The sequence below is a fragment of the Trachypithecus francoisi genome, unplaced genomic scaffold (genome assembly GCF_009764315.1).
Source record: "Trachypithecus francoisi isolate TF-2019V2 unplaced genomic scaffold, Tfra_2.0 Lachesis_group4, whole genome shotgun sequence".
In the NCBI taxonomy this organism is placed as follows: Eukaryota; Metazoa; Chordata; class Mammalia; order Primates; family Cercopithecidae; genus Trachypithecus; species Trachypithecus francoisi.
Genome location: NW_022681469.1, coordinates 51,420,328 through 51,439,434, shown reverse-complemented (window position 1 = coordinate 51,439,434; position 19,107 = coordinate 51,420,328). Strand labels below are relative to the sequence as shown.

The 19,107-nt window shown below is 37.2% G+C and overlaps 1 protein-coding gene across 27 annotated transcripts in view; it reads right to left on the bottom strand.

Annotated features, from left to right (window-relative positions):
* NRCAM (neuronal cell adhesion molecule) overlaps window positions 1-19,107 on the bottom strand; it is a 335,017-nt gene that overhangs the window by 6,484 nt on the left and 309,426 nt on the right. For 26 of the 27 annotated variants that reach the window (XM_033192793.1, XM_033192788.1, XM_033192790.1 and 23 more), the window contains 2 exons: window positions 6,203-6,334; window positions 5,306-5,384 (listed from right to left, as the gene is read on the bottom strand). In XM_033192793.1, the coding sequence (XP_033048684.1) occupies window positions 5,306-5,384; window positions 6,203-6,334 (211 nt within the window). Of the gene's footprint in view, window positions 1-5,305; window positions 5,385-6,202; window positions 6,335-12,506; window positions 12,660-13,856; window positions 13,983-19,107 lie in introns of all 27 variants that reach the window. The other variant, XM_033192817.1, reaches the window with a different exon arrangement.

The window sequence follows — 19,107 nt, the reverse complement described above, 5'->3', positions numbered from 1 at the left end:
AAGGGCTAAGAATATTTAAAAGGCTCTTGAAGAAGACAACTGAAGTTAGAGAACTGGACCTAGCAGATATGGAGACTTATTAAAACCTATATTATTAAGACAGTATAGTCTTGGGGCAGAGATAGGCAGATTGACCAATGGAATGGAATACAGGATCTTGAAACTGGGGGAAGATCTTTTTGTTAGTTTTATTCCTACATCATATTTTTATGCTATCATAACTAGAATATGTTTTAAAGTCTTATTTTCCAATTGCTTGCTGGTACATAGAAATATAAGACTTTTATGTTAATTTTGTGTTGAGCAACATTAGTGAACTCTGTTATTATAATATTTGCTCGTTGATTCATTTGGGTTTTTACATACAAAATCATATCAGTTATAATTAATGACCAGCCAAGAAGGGGCTCCCCCGAAACATCCATTCACTCCAGTTTAATGGCTGTGGCGGAGGAGAGAATCAACAGCAACACAGGCTGTGCTTGAAAGAAGAGAAGGAAGTGGGATGCTCCCTCCTCCAATAGAGTCTTTCCAGGAAAAGCCATTCAAGGGCAGTGAGATCTTTTGAAGACCAGTCTTTCTTTAATAAGTGGTGTGATATAATATCATACTTCAATAATTAGAATCTGGTTAAGTGAGAAAAAATCACTGTGTGTCATACGCACAGTGCTGCCACATGGTTTGTGTTCAACAAGCATACATGTCCATCTCCCATCACATCTCTTCTCTCCACTCCAGGTCCCTACTTCAGAGAGATTTTTTTTTTTTCTAAGAAATGCCTTATGCAACACACATGCAGAACTTTCCAGGTGTAATGAGTGGTTACGACTCTGCGTGAAGCACTGTATTAGGGCTTGCCTTTTTCCATTCCAAGATGAATTTTGTAATGAAATAGTAAATAAACTGCTTTTGACATCGTATTCAGTGAAGTTGCCATGTCAAGTTTAAATATGAAAGGAGAGTTTCCCAAATGAGATGAATCAAGAAGTCATAGAAGATGATTTAAAAGTTATATATATAGCAGACCTTGATTTTAATCAAGTTTTAATGGAGTAGGCAGCAGTATTATTCAAAGCTTTATAAAACAAGTAAAAATTCATTCACATTTTAATGAGAATGTTTAAGGAATCAGACAATTATTAGTTTTGGATGTCAAAGGTTGAATGGATTTCAAAATAAGACATATATATATAAAATATCCAGTATACAAGTATTGATACAATATCAAGTATATTCTTGAGACTTAGATTCATGAATCAAGACCATTGTGCAGTGGAAAGAAATGTTCCTATCACAATGCTAAAACTGCATGACTTCCCCTGGAAGACTCCCTGTACCACCCTCCTTCCATGCTGCCCACCTGGCTTTGCCTTCCTGCTCCTGTTCCCTTGGTACCTTAGTTATATCTCTTTCATAGCACTTTTCACACTCTGGTCATTGTTCTTTTACTTCCCTGCATCCATCACTAGGCCATAAACTCCCTGAGTGGGACCAAATTCTATTGGTTTGAATATTCCCAAGTCCTGGCATACAGTAGGCACTCAATAAATACTGGCAGAATGAATTCACTGTAAAATAATAGAGGAGACAGTGGGCATTTTGGAACTTTAAAAAAAAATTCTAACATAAAACATTTAATTCCCTCTTAGTTTTGTGATGGCAGACAAAGTATTGGAATATATCCTTTCCTTTCTTTTTCCCTAAGAATAAATTTTTAGGGAGTTCAAATTGTTTTTCAACAGTACTTTGTTCAGAAGTGTGCACATCTGTTAAATCCTACTGAGTAAAATTCGGCAACAGCAGGTAAATCTGTGATAATTCTGTCTGATTTTCCTGTTGTTACCACCCTCCCATGGCCAAACCACATTGCAGCTCAAGTGACATTCATGACCAAATACTCTTTCCTACCCACTCTCTAAAAGTCCATTATTATTCTACTCACAAGTCAGTTCATATTTGTGAGCAAAATAACTCTAATGTATATAACGAATGCAACACATCTTGGCATCATTCAAGCCTTATGAGCATGGGTTAGCATGCTTGCCAGAAGCCCATGTTCACATGAATGACAAGATTCATGTGGCGAGAGCCACCAATTATGTAGTAAGTTATGAGTTCAAGTAATATGGGCATATGGTTTATGACCTAGGTTTATTCTGGTTTTAAGGAGAATGAATCTAAAGAATAAAACAATACTTACACTGTTGGTTGCATTGTTTCTCTGATTTTTCTATATGCTAGTAAGGATGCAGATCCTACTGTCTGTATAATTAAAGAAACAAACAAAGAAAGCTGCAGGCTTCCAACAGAGGGTAACTGCTTGGGGGTGGGTGTCAGAGTAAGGGCACAGGGTTGTAGCATATAATCACATTTGGCCACCAGTGAGGTTCTATCCCTCTTTGCACTATGAAATATCATCTGGCTCAGAGCCAGTCATGTAGAAATGGTTTCATCCTCAGACTGGTGAATAAGCAAATCAGAAATGGAATTAATTTACACTTAGGCAATAGTCCTAATTTTGTATGTGTCTGGTCAGCACAATAATTTATTTTTGAAATAAAAGAGAGTAAGAATCAATAAATAATACAGAGCTCAAAACTTCCAGAAGGTGCAAAGCAGAGACAGGACCCTGGTGATTTCAGGAAGTGCATGACACTTAAATGTATTATTAAAAATAACAGATTCTGTTAATAAACAGTTGGAACTGTTTTCATTAATCACAGCCTCTAAGATAATAAACATGTTTGGATTTCTTTAACTAGAAAATAAACCAGAGGGAAAACATTCTGAGGTAGTGTCAGGAAACCAAAGGACAAAGCCCTATCTTTGTAAACCAAAGTGAAAAACGTGGTTGGAATTTTGGGGAAATGATTTTGCTTGTGGGACTGTCCTTAAGAACTTTTAGTTTCATTGAAAAAATTATATCATTGAGTTATGTTTCAAGTTGAAGACACCCATCAGAACCTGATTTCCCTTGGCACCTCCCAAATTTATCATTACATGTATGACAAGTGTACAGGTGTTTTTGTCTTTGTGTCAATTGGGTTTGCACTCAATAAGCCCAAATGAAAAGTCTTTCTTTCCTGAGAAACTAAGGCCTAAGCTGAAGACAGCTATATGAAAACACTTTACCAACATAGCACATATAAATTAACACTAAGACAAAGAAATATGACCAAATAGACGTAAACACAGTGATTATGAGACCAGTAACCAAATACTTGCCATGTACTGCTCCAGACACAAAATTCTATTAAAGTTGTTAGTAGATGGCTCGTAGAAGAAAACAGAAATTATAGAACTATGAATCACAGGCAATGGCTGAGTTGAAAGTAAAACTAACAGTCTTTTAATTCCAAGCTAGTTCACAAAACTCAAAACTCCGTTTTTTTGTTTTTTTGTTTTTTTGTTTTTTTTTTTAATAGATCCAGGGGGTACATGTGCAAGTTTGTTACATGGATACATTATAGAGCGGTGGGGTTTGGGCTTCTAGTATACCATCACCCAAATATTAACCTTGATTTTAGTCAAGTTTTAATGGAGTAGGCGGCAGTTATCTGGGAAAGTCACATGACCTCAGATCATGGTTTCACATCGCCGTAAGAGCAAGGTGATGTTTGAGACCCACGTGGTGAGCAGTAAATTGCCAGATTCACTGAGGCATGATAATGTAGAATAGGAGCCCATCACCATGTGGAGAATGTATGAAAGACAATGGTTTATTTCCAATTCATGCAAATACATATTTTTTTTCAGGCCACATTAAAGATTTTGCTTCATCACAATAAATAAGGGAGTGGTATGCATATCCTGTAGATAATTATAGCCACAAGAACTCTTACAAATAAGAAGTTATTTAGTAACTGTCAGCTTACCTGCTTTACAGGAGAAACATGTAGAAGGGTGAATTATTTCAGCGAAGTTCTACTCATCCAGATGCCCTGGCTATGGGCTTCCGTAGGCTGCTCTAATGTGTTACAAAACCCTCTTGGGTGAACTGGGTATGGATGCTGCATGAGGTTTTCATACACCTTCAGCTCCAGAACCAACTTCTGATATCAAGACAACCCTCACTACTCATTTTTCTGTACCATGAGATACAGAAATTCTGAGAACTTTTTGAAACCATAGTTATCTCTCTTTAAGAGATCAGAATATAAAAACTTAGGGGCTGAGATAATAAAGGAAAAACACAGGTATCTGCATGGAAACTGATTAAGAAAGTGATTTTATTGAAAATAAATGTCTTTTTCTCAATCAGTTCTATATTTTTCATCCTTAGCATTATGTCACATGAAATTCTATGATATTGACATGATAGTGACATGGAAAAACCAAAAATGAGCTCTAGAGATGGTAAAAAGTAACATAAATATCTTCTCTACAAATGATGCCTGGTAATCACAATAGTGAAATATTTTATTTTGCCTAAAAGCCTCTTCATCTTGCAAACAATGTCTCAAAGTGGGCTTAATGCATATTTAAAAGGTATTTTATATAAGCAATAGGCTTCTAAAAAGAAAAGGCAAAGTTAAGAAGGTATTTTTAAAAGATATACTTTTAAAATAACAGAATCCCCACATTTTATTTAAATAAATACATATTTTGTTTCTGTTTTTAAACAAATCTAAAATAATATTTTCCTTCTCTTGAAAAGATTTATCTTTGTTTAAAGAGAAGATTTTTTAAAAATTTAGCATATAGGTTATATTAACATTTTCCCTTAATGATGGAGTCAAGCCAAGAATGTATTATCAAAGTTCCGTGAGTAACATATTGCCTAGAGGGCTATCATATTTCTTAATAGTTAACAGCTTCTAAAACAATCTAGTCACCATTTCATGATTAAAGGGCAAGGGTATGGGTATTGTTTAGGAAAACTAGCTTCAAATTCTAGATGAAAAAGTCTGTTCACACTGGTTTTATTACAGCATGTTTAGAAGATGACAAGTATAGTTTTCTTTACAATGCAGGCATTGGGGGGTCTTTTTTGTTGTTTTAATGCTCATAGTAGCACACTGGCTTTGCTAGATTGATCAATACAGCATGGGCCCATGGAAAATATGACAAAGTGGGAGACATTCCACCTCCAACATTATGACTAAAATCAAAATTTAGTGTTTTAATGAAAAATGAAAATGTTTGACCATGAGGGACATGTAAACACTGAGACATGGAAGTATCCCTAAACTTATATTTGAGGAAAATATTAGATGCCAGGCAAAGCATGTTTTAGCCGAGTTCTATTCTTGAGACTGTGTTCGTGTGAGCAGAGAAGATGAAGAGCAGAGAAGCAGGGGCTCACCTGTATTCTCCAAATGTCCCATCATCTTCCTTCATAGGCTGGATTTCAGGGTCAGCATGGGCATCTTCCTTTTCTTTAACTAAAAATGTCAAAATGATATGATTTTCTGTTGATCCTGTTCTTTCTTATTCAAAGTCCATGACAGCATTCTTTGAGACATACAGCAGTGAAAAAAATTCTATACACAAGTAGATGTTGTATAACCATATATATTGTGGTCACGCATATATGTTGGTGTTTTATTTTTGAGGCAACCCAATAGAATGTACATTTATTAACACATAAAGTTGACTAGTCTCTCACCTGATAAATAAATAATTTTTAAGTTTCTAAGATTTCTCCCTATTTTACCAATCTATTTATTAACTATATTAATGGTTGCAAATTGTTTTTGTAAGCCTATTCTTTCACAGATTTTGTTTTCTTGTCACTGAAGGGAAAATGGTCAGGTAAAGGAAATATAAATTTAATGGGTCTGCTAAATTGAATAAACCATTACTTTATAGGGAAAGCAATGTCACACATCACAATATGAAGACTTAGTTCATGCATTACTTCCTCTGAGAAACTCCATGCACCTTCCCTGCAACTCTCCCCTTGCCAGTTGGTTTTAGGTGTTACTTCAGCATCCATAACTTATGTGGAGTCTAAGAAAGTAGACTCACTACTGTTTTCAGAGAACAGATTGATTTACTCCTCCAAATGCCTTATGATCGTTGACAATGTTTAGGTTGCCATTATATAAAAAGGGATCAAAAGTCATTTGAAGAGAAACTCCAAACTCATGGCTCTGGGAAGACATAATATTACAATCTACATGATTACTCCCATTATTTATTTTTAGTTTAATGGATTATTATGTAGCATTATAAAGCAATTTTAATCTTTCTTTCTTACCTGGATATTTACCACCCTTGTTTCTTCTGATGAAGCAAACAATCAGCAAAATTAAGATAAGGAGAGCGACAGCACACATTAGACCAATGAACCAGCCCTGAGTTGCAATATCCACCTGCCGGCTTGCCATCGCTGGAAAATAAATCAACGGTGTTGGTGGCAGTAGGTTAAGGGGAGATGGGAACTGCTGCAGTCTCTCAGAGTAAAAAATTGCCCCATTATGTGAGCTTTCATATATTTTGCATGTGGCCCCAAATTAGGATCTGTCAATTATTAATCAGAAATGATATAAATACTTAACTTTGAAAAATCTTCATTCATTAAAAAAATCAAATAGAGAAATCTGAATAATGATAACATTAAATGCTAACAAGCCCTGGTGAACATTGTGTTCACAGTTATTTTCACTATATATTCTCAATAAAAACAAATTCCCAAACCAATTATTTACTGTTAAAAGGATACATTCTACATTAAGTACAATGAGAAAAATATAAAACTGAGTTTTAAACAGAACAGAATGTATACATCTAATTGAGTATTTTCTCTTCAAAGAAACTGCTTTTAGAGGCTAAACTGTCCTTGCAAGGTTGTTATCATTTTCGATATTTTTTAGAAATCTGTTAAAAAAGAAAACGGTCCACACAAGAAACCTTTCCAGATCAGAAAAACAGCTATATTGTTTTACATAACATCTCAATTTGCACCCAAAATATTATTTAGATTTGTTATTCCCCTCATTCCTTAGATTTGTTATTCATCTCATTCACAAGAGTTGGTTCTGAGTGGAAATTTCTGAAAAACCAAATCTACCCTCAAAGATCAATATTTGTTATTGCTAAGGATCCATTCAAAAGATTAGCATATCTCTCAGTCAGTGAAATCATTATTTGCCCAAGTGACCAGTTTGAAAAGAAAGTACTCATTTATGTGTATACATATCCTTTCAGTGTTCATCTATTCTGCTTAATAAATGTGAAACCCCTTATTCCATCAGTCATAATATGCAAAATTTCTAAGAAAACCACAGAATAATTAGCATTTTGGGTATTATTTTAAAGTATCAATCTTATGGGAAAAAGTGCAGCATCAATGGCTATTCAGACATGCCCATGCAGATTTGCTTAATTAACTGGCATAAATTCTTTTTTAAAAGACCTTTATTTTCTCGCTTTTGACCATAATCAAGATAAAACATTTTCTTCTTTTGACTCCATAAGCATGCTTATATCATGCTTTTAATTTGACTGAATTTCTTCTGAATATATTTTACACAGTTGAGTTAGATGTGTGTGACCTCTGGATGCAGAAATAAACATGACTATGCATATCCCAGGTTCTGCCAATGTTGCAAAAATAGCATCTCATTGCCTCTTTTTCTCCATATAAAGTTTAGGGAGAAAAAGGAAACACTAAAAATCAAGTGTGAAGAGGAAGGTAAAAAAAATATGGATATATGTAGAATAAATAAAATGAGAAGCAAAAATACCTTATTTGAAATACAAGTCAAAGGCTGGTAGCCTTTTCCTAATAGGCCCTCATGCCTCATTAGTTAGCGAAGTTTTGAGCTGTATCATAGCCACATACAAGTAAAGCACCAGTTTAGGTAGTTTCCCCTTGCCATATACATACCACAGTCATGATGATGAAGATGAAGACAATGGTAATAACACTGATGGCTAACAGTTTTGGGCCCTTACCATAGGCTTGGCACTGTGCTGAAGGCATATCTCATTTAATCTTTACAACAAATCTCTGAGGTAGGCATCAGGAATAAATCCATGCCCAGAGAAGATTAAGAACTTGCCGAAAAGTTGGAGCAACCTGTGTCTGACTCCAGAAAATATGCCACTAGCCATTATATTACACTGCTGTAATGTATTCCTAAAAACAATCCAGATATCAAATCTGCAAAAGTCTTCAGTTAAAGAATAAAATGCTATAGGCACTTCCTATTCTAAGACAGGCAAAAAGGTATTAAAGCCCATCATTACATCCGCTTTGGCAACATATTTCTTTCAATTAATGCCCTGTCTGTGCTTTTTCTTCAAAACCGAACCAAAAACCAAACGGCATTAAGTCTCTTAAGCATTTGACTAAAGTTAGTTCTTGTTTTTAGTGTGCTGATTTACAGTCGTGTCATAATAGATTCAGCATTTACATTTTTCATCTAATTAAATGCAACTAAAAAGGGAAAAACAAGATACTCAGGTACCAGCAGAGATATTGTTCTACAAGGATGGTGACTGCCAAAATCGAACTACTGACTGGCAGTTTGCTGCTATGCAACCATGCAAGAACTGGATGGATGTTTGATGGGTGGTGTACAAACATCCACACTGACTTTGAGTTTCTGCCTCTATGTCTAAAGAAAAAATATTTCACTGCCCTATTATTTAAAATAGGCAGACACAATATGGTAATAGGTGCATGTGTGCACACACACAGTCACATTCAGGCACACACAAGTACACCAGAAATTGATATAAAACAGAAACTGTGTAAATGGAATAAAAACTTCTATTGACTTTCCATCCATAAAATAAAAGATTTAAATTCCAGAACGATTAAAAGAGGCTTCAAGCCTTTTCAGGACAATCTAAAATCATCTGGGACATACAAATCCAAGCCATAACCACGATCATGCACCACAAACACACATATACACACATACACACACACACACACACACACACACACACACACCCCTTATGTAGAGAGAATTAAACCTTTGGGGGTTTTCCTTCTAGAGTCAGTTTCAATTGGTGGGTATCACCCATTGAAGGGCTGGGTAGGGCTGAGTAGCGGAGTAAAAGAGAATCTTCACTATCTGAATTTTTTAAAAAATAAAATTATATTCATGTATTATTTGAGTAATCCACAAAATGATAAATTAAACACATATAAAGAACATGAAAATAGAATGAGATTTGCTTTGTTTTCTGTAGGTCAGCTTTACAACAGTCTTCTGCTCTGGCGTTGCTTGCTGTCATGGATATCTGTGCTCTGTGGTAGGAGGTCTCTGAGGAAAATGCTCTTGAGTCCTCAGAACCATAGAATCAACATAGAAGAGAGACAGGGTGAGGGAAATGGTTATTTGTTCTCTACTATTTATGAAGAGTGCACTACGGATGAAAATGTCCTGTTCAAATGCTTAGAAGTATTTAGGAAGAGCAAAATGTGACCTTAACCACAGTTTGGAGACAACTGATAAAAAACCTGTTAGGCCTCGGGAAAACAAATCTGTTTTAAATCCTTTGTGATGACAAGAAAGACTGGGTAATTGAGGGACACAGGTAAAAGAGGAAGGGGATGAGGTGGATGGCGTTAATGAGAGGTCAGATCTGGTCATACCAGATGGGGTGGCACTAATGAGAGGTCAAACGGGGGCAGGGAGTGGCGCTAATGAGCGGTCACACGAGGTGGGGTGGCGGTAATGAAAGGTCATTCCAGTAGTACGGGGAAGAAGTGCAGCATCAGGACACTGCCTATCTCATTTGTTTTTCAGTTTGTGCCGTAGGAAAAAAATTAGGAAGTATACCTTAAAAATCCAGACTATAAAAGGGAGAGATGGCGTAATGGTAGGAAGATTCATGAAACAACTGTAGATGAAAGTTGAGTCTAGGGTCCTAAAATTAGCAGAACTCAGAAAAAGAGAGAGAAGTAGATCATGAATGCAGAGTTTAAAAATTAGCCAGTGATATGCTTTCATGCCAAACACTGACATCCTTACACCGCGAACCCAGAGGGAGGAGAGGAGAGGAGGAGCAGGACCAGTGGCAGGCGGTGGTTTCACACTGGAGTTAACCCAGCAGCCCCAAAGGATGGAGCATTGTGAACTGGGAAAAGGGAGGCTGCGTAATGGCAAACTGAGGCATTCTAGAATGCTAGCAGCATTTGCTCTTACAGGTGATGTGTTAACTAAGGTCACTAGAGTTGACTCAATATTTGTTCTTTTTAATACGTTTATATGTAAAAAGTGACAAGAACTGGTTGTGACCTTGTCCTGTCTCTCTATCATGGGCTCACAAGAAGGTCCACCTATCATGATTCCTTACCTTGAACTATCTGGCAGTTGCTGCTGGAACTGTAGGCATTACACTGCTGAGTGAAAAATCATTTTCTAAAGGAGTTATCTTTTGTCCTATAAAAGGACAAAAAATGCTACAACTTGATTTTGAGGGTGAATTTAACTTTGGCTAAAGTCACTTTTTCCTTTCCTAAACATTTTTTTTTTTTTTGAGACGGAGTCTCGCTCTGTCGCCCAGGCTGGAGTGCAGTGGCTGGATCTCAGCTCACTGCAAGCTCCACCTCCCAGGTTCACGCCATTCTCCTGCCTCAGCCTCCCGAGTAACTGGGACTACAGGCGCCTGCCACCTCGCCCGGCTAGTTTTTTGTATTTTTTAGTAGAGACGGGGTTTCACCGGGTTAGCCAGGATGGTCTCAATCTCCTGACCTCGTGATCCACCCGTCTCGGCCTCCCAAAGTGCTGGGATTACAGGTTTGAGCCACTGCGCCCGGCCAACATTTCTAACAATTTTAACAACAGGTCATTTTTATACATAGTAGATTCTTCATAAATAATCCAGAACCAGTAACCACGTGCAGCCTGCAGGGGTCCAGAATCACTGACTGGATATACCAAGTGTTGACTGAAGCTGCCCTTTCTGAGACAGCCTGTCGTCCTTAGCCTGTGGACCTTTGTGACCTTGCAGTGGGGGTATAGTGAGGGCCTTTCTTCTGGAGATGGAAGGACAAGCTTCTAATCCCAGCTCTATCACGTTCCTACTGGGCAACCCGGCAGGTACTCCACCTCTCTGACTTGAGGGGTAAGTGGAGTAATAATGATGCCTACAGCATAGGATTGTTGTAAGGACTGAATGAGAAAACCACTTCCTGCTGTATAGGAAAGCTGACTAAATGCTAGTCCCATTACTATTATTAGCATTCCAGCTATATATGAAGATAATATCTACTTGAGCTTTTAGCATTTTGAAAATAAAAGTTATCAATAACAACAAACAAAAACCTTGTAAACTAGCTACGAATTGATTAGATATTCCCCTTTTAAGTTTAACACACAGTTTTCCTAGAACTATGTACATAAATGGATATGAAATACAAAAACAGAATAACAGAAAATGTGTGGTTTTCTTAAAACATTATGATTTTAGCAAACGAGTATCTTTAAAATATAGTTTAATACATTATTGTTGGTTTCTTTTTTAAAACCACTTATGATTTATATTTTTCTAAACTGTAAAACCTGACTTTAAAAATCATAATGCTTTGTTAATGAAAGTCACAAAAAATACATTGTGTAATGTATTCTACAGGATATGCACATTTCTTTAAGAATGCATGCAGTGACTGAAAATAACATAGGGGTGTGAACCGCAGAGTGAACATGTACCACAAACAACTCTTGTTGAAATGTAAGTAAGCAGAGATTGTTCTCCATCTAGTGAGCAAATATGAATGTTTTTGCATTTCACATGAACAGTTTTCTTTATTTTAGAAACTTCACTTTTTACTTGTATATTTTGATAATATTCACAGAAGTAAATATATACAGGCAGTAAAATTTGGTGTGATAAAAAATGTAGCATATGAATTGTACAAGTTCTTGTTCCATACAAATGTAATAATATCTGTATCAGTTGTCTAAGCAGACTGCAGGGTTCTGCTGGGTTGTAGGCCATTTTGAAATAAAGAATTGTGACTTTCTTTTCTTTTCTTTTCTTTTTTTTTTTTTTTTTGAGATGGAGTCTTACTCTGTTGCCCAGGCTGGAGTGCAATGGCGCAATCTTGGCTCACCGCAACGTCTGCCTCCTGGGTTCAAGTGATTCTCCTGCCTCAGCCTCCTGAGTAGCTGGGTCACAGGCACCCACCACCACGCCCAGATAATTTTTGTATTTTTAGTAGAGACAGGGTTTCACCATGTTGGCCAGGCTGGTCTGCAACTCCTGACCTCAGGTTAAAAATTTCAGTTTAACACTGAGGGAAAGTTTATACATGTGATATGAACAATTGAATTCTTTACATAAGTTAAAATCATATTTAAGTCTATTTTTGTGATGGTTTTTGGTAATAATGTGGCTAGAAGATGATTTGCTAAATTCTGTAATTCATTTGATATAAAGAACCAAAGACAAAAACCAAAACTCCCAACCCAACAGGGCCCCATAGAAAGACATTCATGCCCTACCCATAATACAGCTCCACCAGCCCCCATCTCCAGCTGGAGCACCTGGCGGCCTCCACCTCTGAGCGGGAGCCAGAACAGGTGTGGTGTGCGCCTCACCTGGGCCTGTCTCAAACACATCCTCTGAACTCACAAAACCAGAGTCCCCCACAGCACCAACTCGAACTTTGTATGCTGTTCCTGGCATTAGACCCTTTAACCCAAAGAAGCTCCGAGAACCATTTACAATTTCTTTTCTCCATTCTTCTTTGCCTATGGAAATTTTGCAAAAACAACAAATTTGAATATTTTAAGGGACCAGAAGTCACTTAATGCTTCAAGAAAGGAAAATTCTTTATAAGCTAAAGACAAGATGTAGGATGCTTAGATTTACCATTTTAGATTATTATAAATGTAGTCATGTCACATAAATCAATTTAAATGACCTACAGGAAAATATCCTCAAAGAAAAACAGACTGGGTATCTAGCTTGCTTATTAATTGTATATATTCCCATTATATTAATTCTCCTCTTTAACACAAAGGAAGGTTCTTTATCTGCACCTTGCCTTATGAAACTGTTGAGTTTCTCTAAAGATGTTTATCAAAAGAACTGTTATACATTAAATAGCTTAAATGAACTATGGGAAGAATTGTTTTTTAAGATTCACAAGATGAATCTTTTGGTAAACTTAAACGCCTTCCAACGTATCCAATTAATTGATTCAACCTTTCCCAGGTATTGGTTTTTCTAAAGGGATCGTCATTTCTAAAAATATTTACTTGCATGATAAAGGCTTAAACAGAAAGTTGGACTCTGTTCAACATTTTGTCACAAACATAGGCCACCTCTTTTGTTCTATGTAAGCACCCTGCGTTTAGGAGGGGGGCACTGGGTTTTCACAAACTGCTGAAAGTGAAAGCTGCCCCATCTCCCAGTAGACGTGGCCAGGATCTACGAAGAGTGCCTGACTTGAGAACATATCAAACATTAAAACATAATGAATGCGCTCCCAAAGTATTAATTTTCTGCAGTTTCTTATAAAATTCTGTTGGGCTAGTTAGGACAAAATGAATACTTTCAAGTCAGTTTGATTTCTGTTACTTCAAAGTACGATTTGAAAAAAAAACCTTTTCTTTTTTCCCACTTGTACTTGCAAATATAATTATTCCTTCTTATTCTTGTTTATGTGTTGTGGGCATAGAACCAGTTTTAAGTACTATGATACGAAAATAACATACGTAATGGAACATATGCCATCTGTTATTAATAACACAAAAAAGCAATTCCTAGTTGTGCATATAATATGTGGTAGGCTGATGGTTCACTACACTTTTTTTAGATAAGTCATTCATTTAATTGGATCAAGTTATTTTTCAAGATGATCCATAGTAAATTCCTAAGAATGTTCTTAATCTTTTAAAATGCATCCCCCAAATTAAAAATCGGGTAATGAAATTGTTTCTTACTGCCTGCTACACCATATTCAACATAAAACTTCACATGCTGTGGTCCCTCATATTCCCAACTGATATTGGCATAGGTCTCAGCAGCTGCGGCAGTAAGATTGCTGATCCTGGGATTTACTGCTTGAACTAAACATACAATAGAAAAATAAAACAAACAATCATATTGCAGCACCATACACACGAATATAAAATAAGTTTAAATACTGTGAAATTATGCAAATAGAATTAAATAAGAATTTACTGCTAAAATTTAGGGTTCACTCATGCTTTGCTTTCATTACAGAAATATTTTCTGTTTCTTAAATTACAGCATTAGGAAATAAATTAATGATCAGAAATAATGATGCATGATCTTAAAATTTATGAGTTCTATTATATGGGTTCTAAACAATGTTAACTGTTGTCCATTAGATACAGTCCCAGGAAATGTCACCATCTTCATTTATTAATGTGTGATGGAGAGGGGGATTGCTGAACAATCCCAGGGACAGATGTTGTCATGGAATGTCAGAGATCCCAAGGTAAACCCCAATACTATGTGGCTACTTTTCAATTCTATTTGTCATCTCAATGCAGGTCTTTGAAAAATCTGTGTTGGTGTGACACAGAATGCCCCTTTGGACAGCGCTTTTGATCTGTTTCAAGAAACAGACTTCTTTGAGTATCAAACTCTGGGGAACTCAGGGACCCCAGGTAAGGAACCCCTGCTTTAGAGAATGATGGATGATTAGGGGATGTTGGAAGAGAAGCTGCAAAAGAAATTTCCAGATATGTTCTATCAGAAGTTAAGAAAGAATAAATAAAAGGAGTAAAAACTACTACATGTAACATTTCCTAGAGAGCAAGACAATCTTACCTGTTAACTGTCTGTTACAAAGCATTTTCTGAAAAATCATAGTGCAACCTAAATAGCTTCTTAAAAATCCAAATTATGGAGACCAGATGATGCTACATGCTTGCTACTGGGTAAAGACAACATCTAAAGTCATTAAAAAATGTTATTTGAATATGTGAGGCTGGCAATTCTATCAGTCCTACCTCAATAGCTTAAACTAAAAACGAAACATTTACAGATGTGTTAACTCCAGCAGTTAAAAAATAAGATCAATTTATTATCCCACATAAAATTTACTAGGATAGTAAATCAGACAGCATCAATGGGTTTACCAAGACACTAAAATTATATTCCAAGACATGTTTATAAAATGTAGAAGCTAAAGACCTTTGTTCAAATAAATGTAATAAAATTACACTTCTTAGAATTAAGAAAAGAAAGATATTAAAGCGGTTAAATAATGCTCTTGACTTCTAAAATATAATTCAACAACACATGCAAATTTTGTATCTCTTTGTGCTAAGCATGGGGAAACAGCAGAGGGCAAAACTGATTACTGAATTATTCGGAGTCCTTCTGTGGACCTAGTTAATTTTAGTTTTCTGAGATATTCTTCTTATAGGAAAAAATAATAGGAATAAGATCAATCAATGACAGTAAATATGCACACATGTGTAAAACATCGATGGCAACCCAGGAAAAACATTAATTTTCTTAAAAAATTTTGGAATCCTGAAACTGAGGAATTTAATCTTGGAGTAATTATGGAAGATGTTCAAGGCAGAACCATAATACTTCTAACACAAAGAGCATTTACTAACAGAAGAGCAAAATACTTCTAACAAAAGAGCATTTAGTTTCTTTTTATTTTTTACATTGGTTTCTATGGGTGCTCCCTTCTCAGAGTTTCTTCTCTAAATTGTTCATTATTATTATTTTGTTTCTAGTTTTATTGAAATGAAATCAGTATCTCTATGAGGTATCGACTCTCCTATGTTCATTGCGGCATTATTCACAAAGTCAAGATATGAAAACAACCTAAATATCCATTGACAGATGAATGGATAAAGAAATTACCATATATATATACACATACAATGGAATATTATTCTGACTTAAAAAAGAAGGAAATCCTGCCATTTGCAACAACATGGATGAACCTGGAGGATACTGTGCTAACTAAAATAATCCAGACACAGAAAGGCAAATATTGCATGATCTCACTTAAATGTGTGTGAAAGGAAAATAAATCTTTGGGCCCCAAAATCACTAAGCTAAAGGGAAAAGTCAATCTGGGAACCGCTTGGGACCAACCTGCCTCTCATTCTTTTCTTTTCTATTTTTTTTTTTTGAGACAGAGTCTTGCTCTGCCGCCCAGGCTGGAGTGCAGTAGCCGGATCTCAGCTCACTGCAAGCTCCGCCTCCCAGGTTTACGCCATTCTCCTGCCTCAGCCTCCCGAGTAGCTGGGACTACAGGCGCCCGCCTCGTCGCCCGGCTTTTTTTGTATTTTTTAGTAGAGACGGGGTTTCACCGTATTAGCCAGGATGGTCTCGATCTCCTGACCTCGTGATCCGCCCGTCTCGGCCTCTCAAAGTGCTGGGATTACAGGCTTGAGCCACCGCGCCCGGCCGTCTCTCATTCTTTTCAAAGTCACCCTCTGCTCACTGAGATAAATGCATATCTGATTGCCTCCTTCGGAGAGGCTCATCAGAAACTCAAAAAGAATGCAACCGTTTGTCTCTCACCTACCTATGACCTGGAAACTCCCTGCTTCGAGTTGTCCCGCCTTACCAGACCAAACCAATGTTCATCTCACATATGTTGATTGATGTCTCATATCTCCCTAAAGTGTACAAAACCAAACTGTGCTCTGGCCACCTTGGGCGCATGTCTTCAGAGCCTCCTGAGCTATGGGTATGTCACAGCAACATGTTCTCAACCTGGGCAAAATAAACTTTCTAAATTAACTAAAACCTGTCTCAGATTTTTGGGGTTCACATATGGAATCTAAAAAAGTTATACTTAGAGAAACAGAGTGTAGAATAGTGGTTGCCTGGGGCTAGGGGTGGGGTGGGGGTTGGGGAAGTGGGAGATGTTGGTCAAAGGGTACAAACTTTCAGTTATAAGATGAACAAGTTCTAGAGATCTAATGTACAGCATCATATTACTAGTTACAGTTAATAATAAAGTATTATACACTGGAAATTTGCATTTAGCTTATTCTTATAGGTACCCAGAAAAGATACCACAATTTCCTAAGGCATGCTGTTTAGCCACTTTTACTATAGAGAATTCAAACTCTCCTTCCTTTTAATTGCCACTCATCCACTGTCTGACTCACAGAGCACCTATGTTGTACCATACAGGGAGCTCCAGTGTACCCTGTCTCTGGGCTTTCCCAACGGGCTGCTTCCTGTGTGCCTCTCCCAGCTGTAAGTCTTCCTCTGTAGAGACCACCAGTGTAGTTACCTACATGTAGCTGCTGAAACTACAACTCTAATCTAGCGACTTCTCTGTTTAAAACTCTGCCTATAGGTAAATACAAATTCCTTAGCAAAGCATTCACAGCCGTTCAGAGCTGTTACCATCTGGCCCCGCCCACTGCTGAAGTCCCATCTCAGGGTCTTCTCTTTTCCACACACTCTCTACATGTCAGCCTAAGTGGACTGCTTGGTATAACCCAGACATCCGGTATGTTTTCAAACCCCATGTGCTTATGACCCCTACCGAGACGTTACACACTGCAACTCCCTGACTCATCTGCCAAAAATAAAACAAAACAAAAATTGGGCTTCAAGGCCCAGTTCAATATTATTTTCTTTGTGAAGCTTTTCCTGATTCTGCTTGGCAAAATAAATGGTTCACGCCTCTGTATTCAGATAACATTTTGCTCCAATTTCTAGTTTAGCGTCAATTTATAATGTCATTATTTATTACGTTGGTCTTACCTGCTAGATTTTAAGCATGTCAAGGCCAGGGTTTGTCTTACTGTCTTTATACACAGCTTCTTAAACAAAGGCGGGTGCATTTTATGTGCCAGAGAGACGTTCACTGTTGAATTGATTGAACCTTCTATGCTTCTAGATCTGTCTTGTTCTGTTTTTGTTTAGGCCAAAAAAGGAATTTCATTTTGTATGTATGGGTTCTTCAGTAAAAGAACGCAGTGAGAGTCAGGTCACAGAAGGGGTTCAGCACTGGCTGATCCTCAGTACCCTTCTCTGCTCACTCCTAACTGCTTGCCCACAGCAGGCTGCACGTTAGGTCAAGAATGCAGATTACTGCCTTGCCAGTTAGTTTCTCCCTGTTTCTGTATTCCAGCTAATCACCCTAGGAGAGTATTCTGATGCTTGGTTCCCACAGTGCCAGATCAAATGCAATGGATATGGTACTGTGGATCATCAGCAAAACTGGGAACATAAATCTCTTTGAGCCTGTACATTTTTGGTTCGTTTCCACACATGCCTTCACAAGTCTACTTCCTAGAATTCCAGACCCTGAAATCATTTATTTATTTATTTATGAGATGGAGTCTTGTTCTGTCCCCCAGGCTGGGGTGCAGTGGCGCAATCTTGGCTCACTGCAGCCTCCAGCTCACTGCAGCCTCTGCCTCCTGGGTTCAAACAATTCTCCTGCCTCCGCCTCCTGAGTAGCTAGGACGATGGGTGTGTACCACCACGCCTGGCTAATTTTGGTATTTTTAGTAGAGACAGGGTTTCACCATGTTGGCCAGGCTTGTCTCAGATTCCTGACCTCAAGCGATCTGCCCGCCTCGGCCTCCCAATGTGCTGCTGGGTAGCATGAGCCACCACAACCAGCCTCATTTAAAGAGACACAGAAATTGAAAAAATATGCCAATCAACTGTAATTCCTACACAAATATTGACAGCTTTAATCCAACAAGGAAAAGGACAAAAATAAATGACTCAAAGGTCTTGAGTATTTAATTATATTGAGGAGAATGGTAAGAAGAAGGGTTAGTATGGCATCATATAGTTAATTGAATTATCATGGGTTTTCCTTCAGGTTTATAATCCTTTTGTAATTATACATTTGAAAACTTAGGTTTCATTAACATCTCTTAAAATCTGTAAGAAAATTAAAAAATGTAAACTCAGATGCATTTCTTTTCCCCTCTTTGACCAGAAATGAATTAAAACCAATTTTCATGAAATCATAATTCATAATAAAATCATATTAGATGTTGATGCTTCTTCTTTTTTTTTTTTTTTTTTTTTGAGATGCAGTTTCGCTCTTGTTGCCCAGGCTGGAGTGCAATGGTGCAATCTCGGCTCACTGCAACCTCCACCTCCCAAGTTCAAACAATTCTCTTGCCTCAGCCTCCTGAGTAGCTGGGATTACAGGCGCCTGCCACCACACCCAACTAATTTTTGTATTTTTAGTAGAGATGGAGTTTC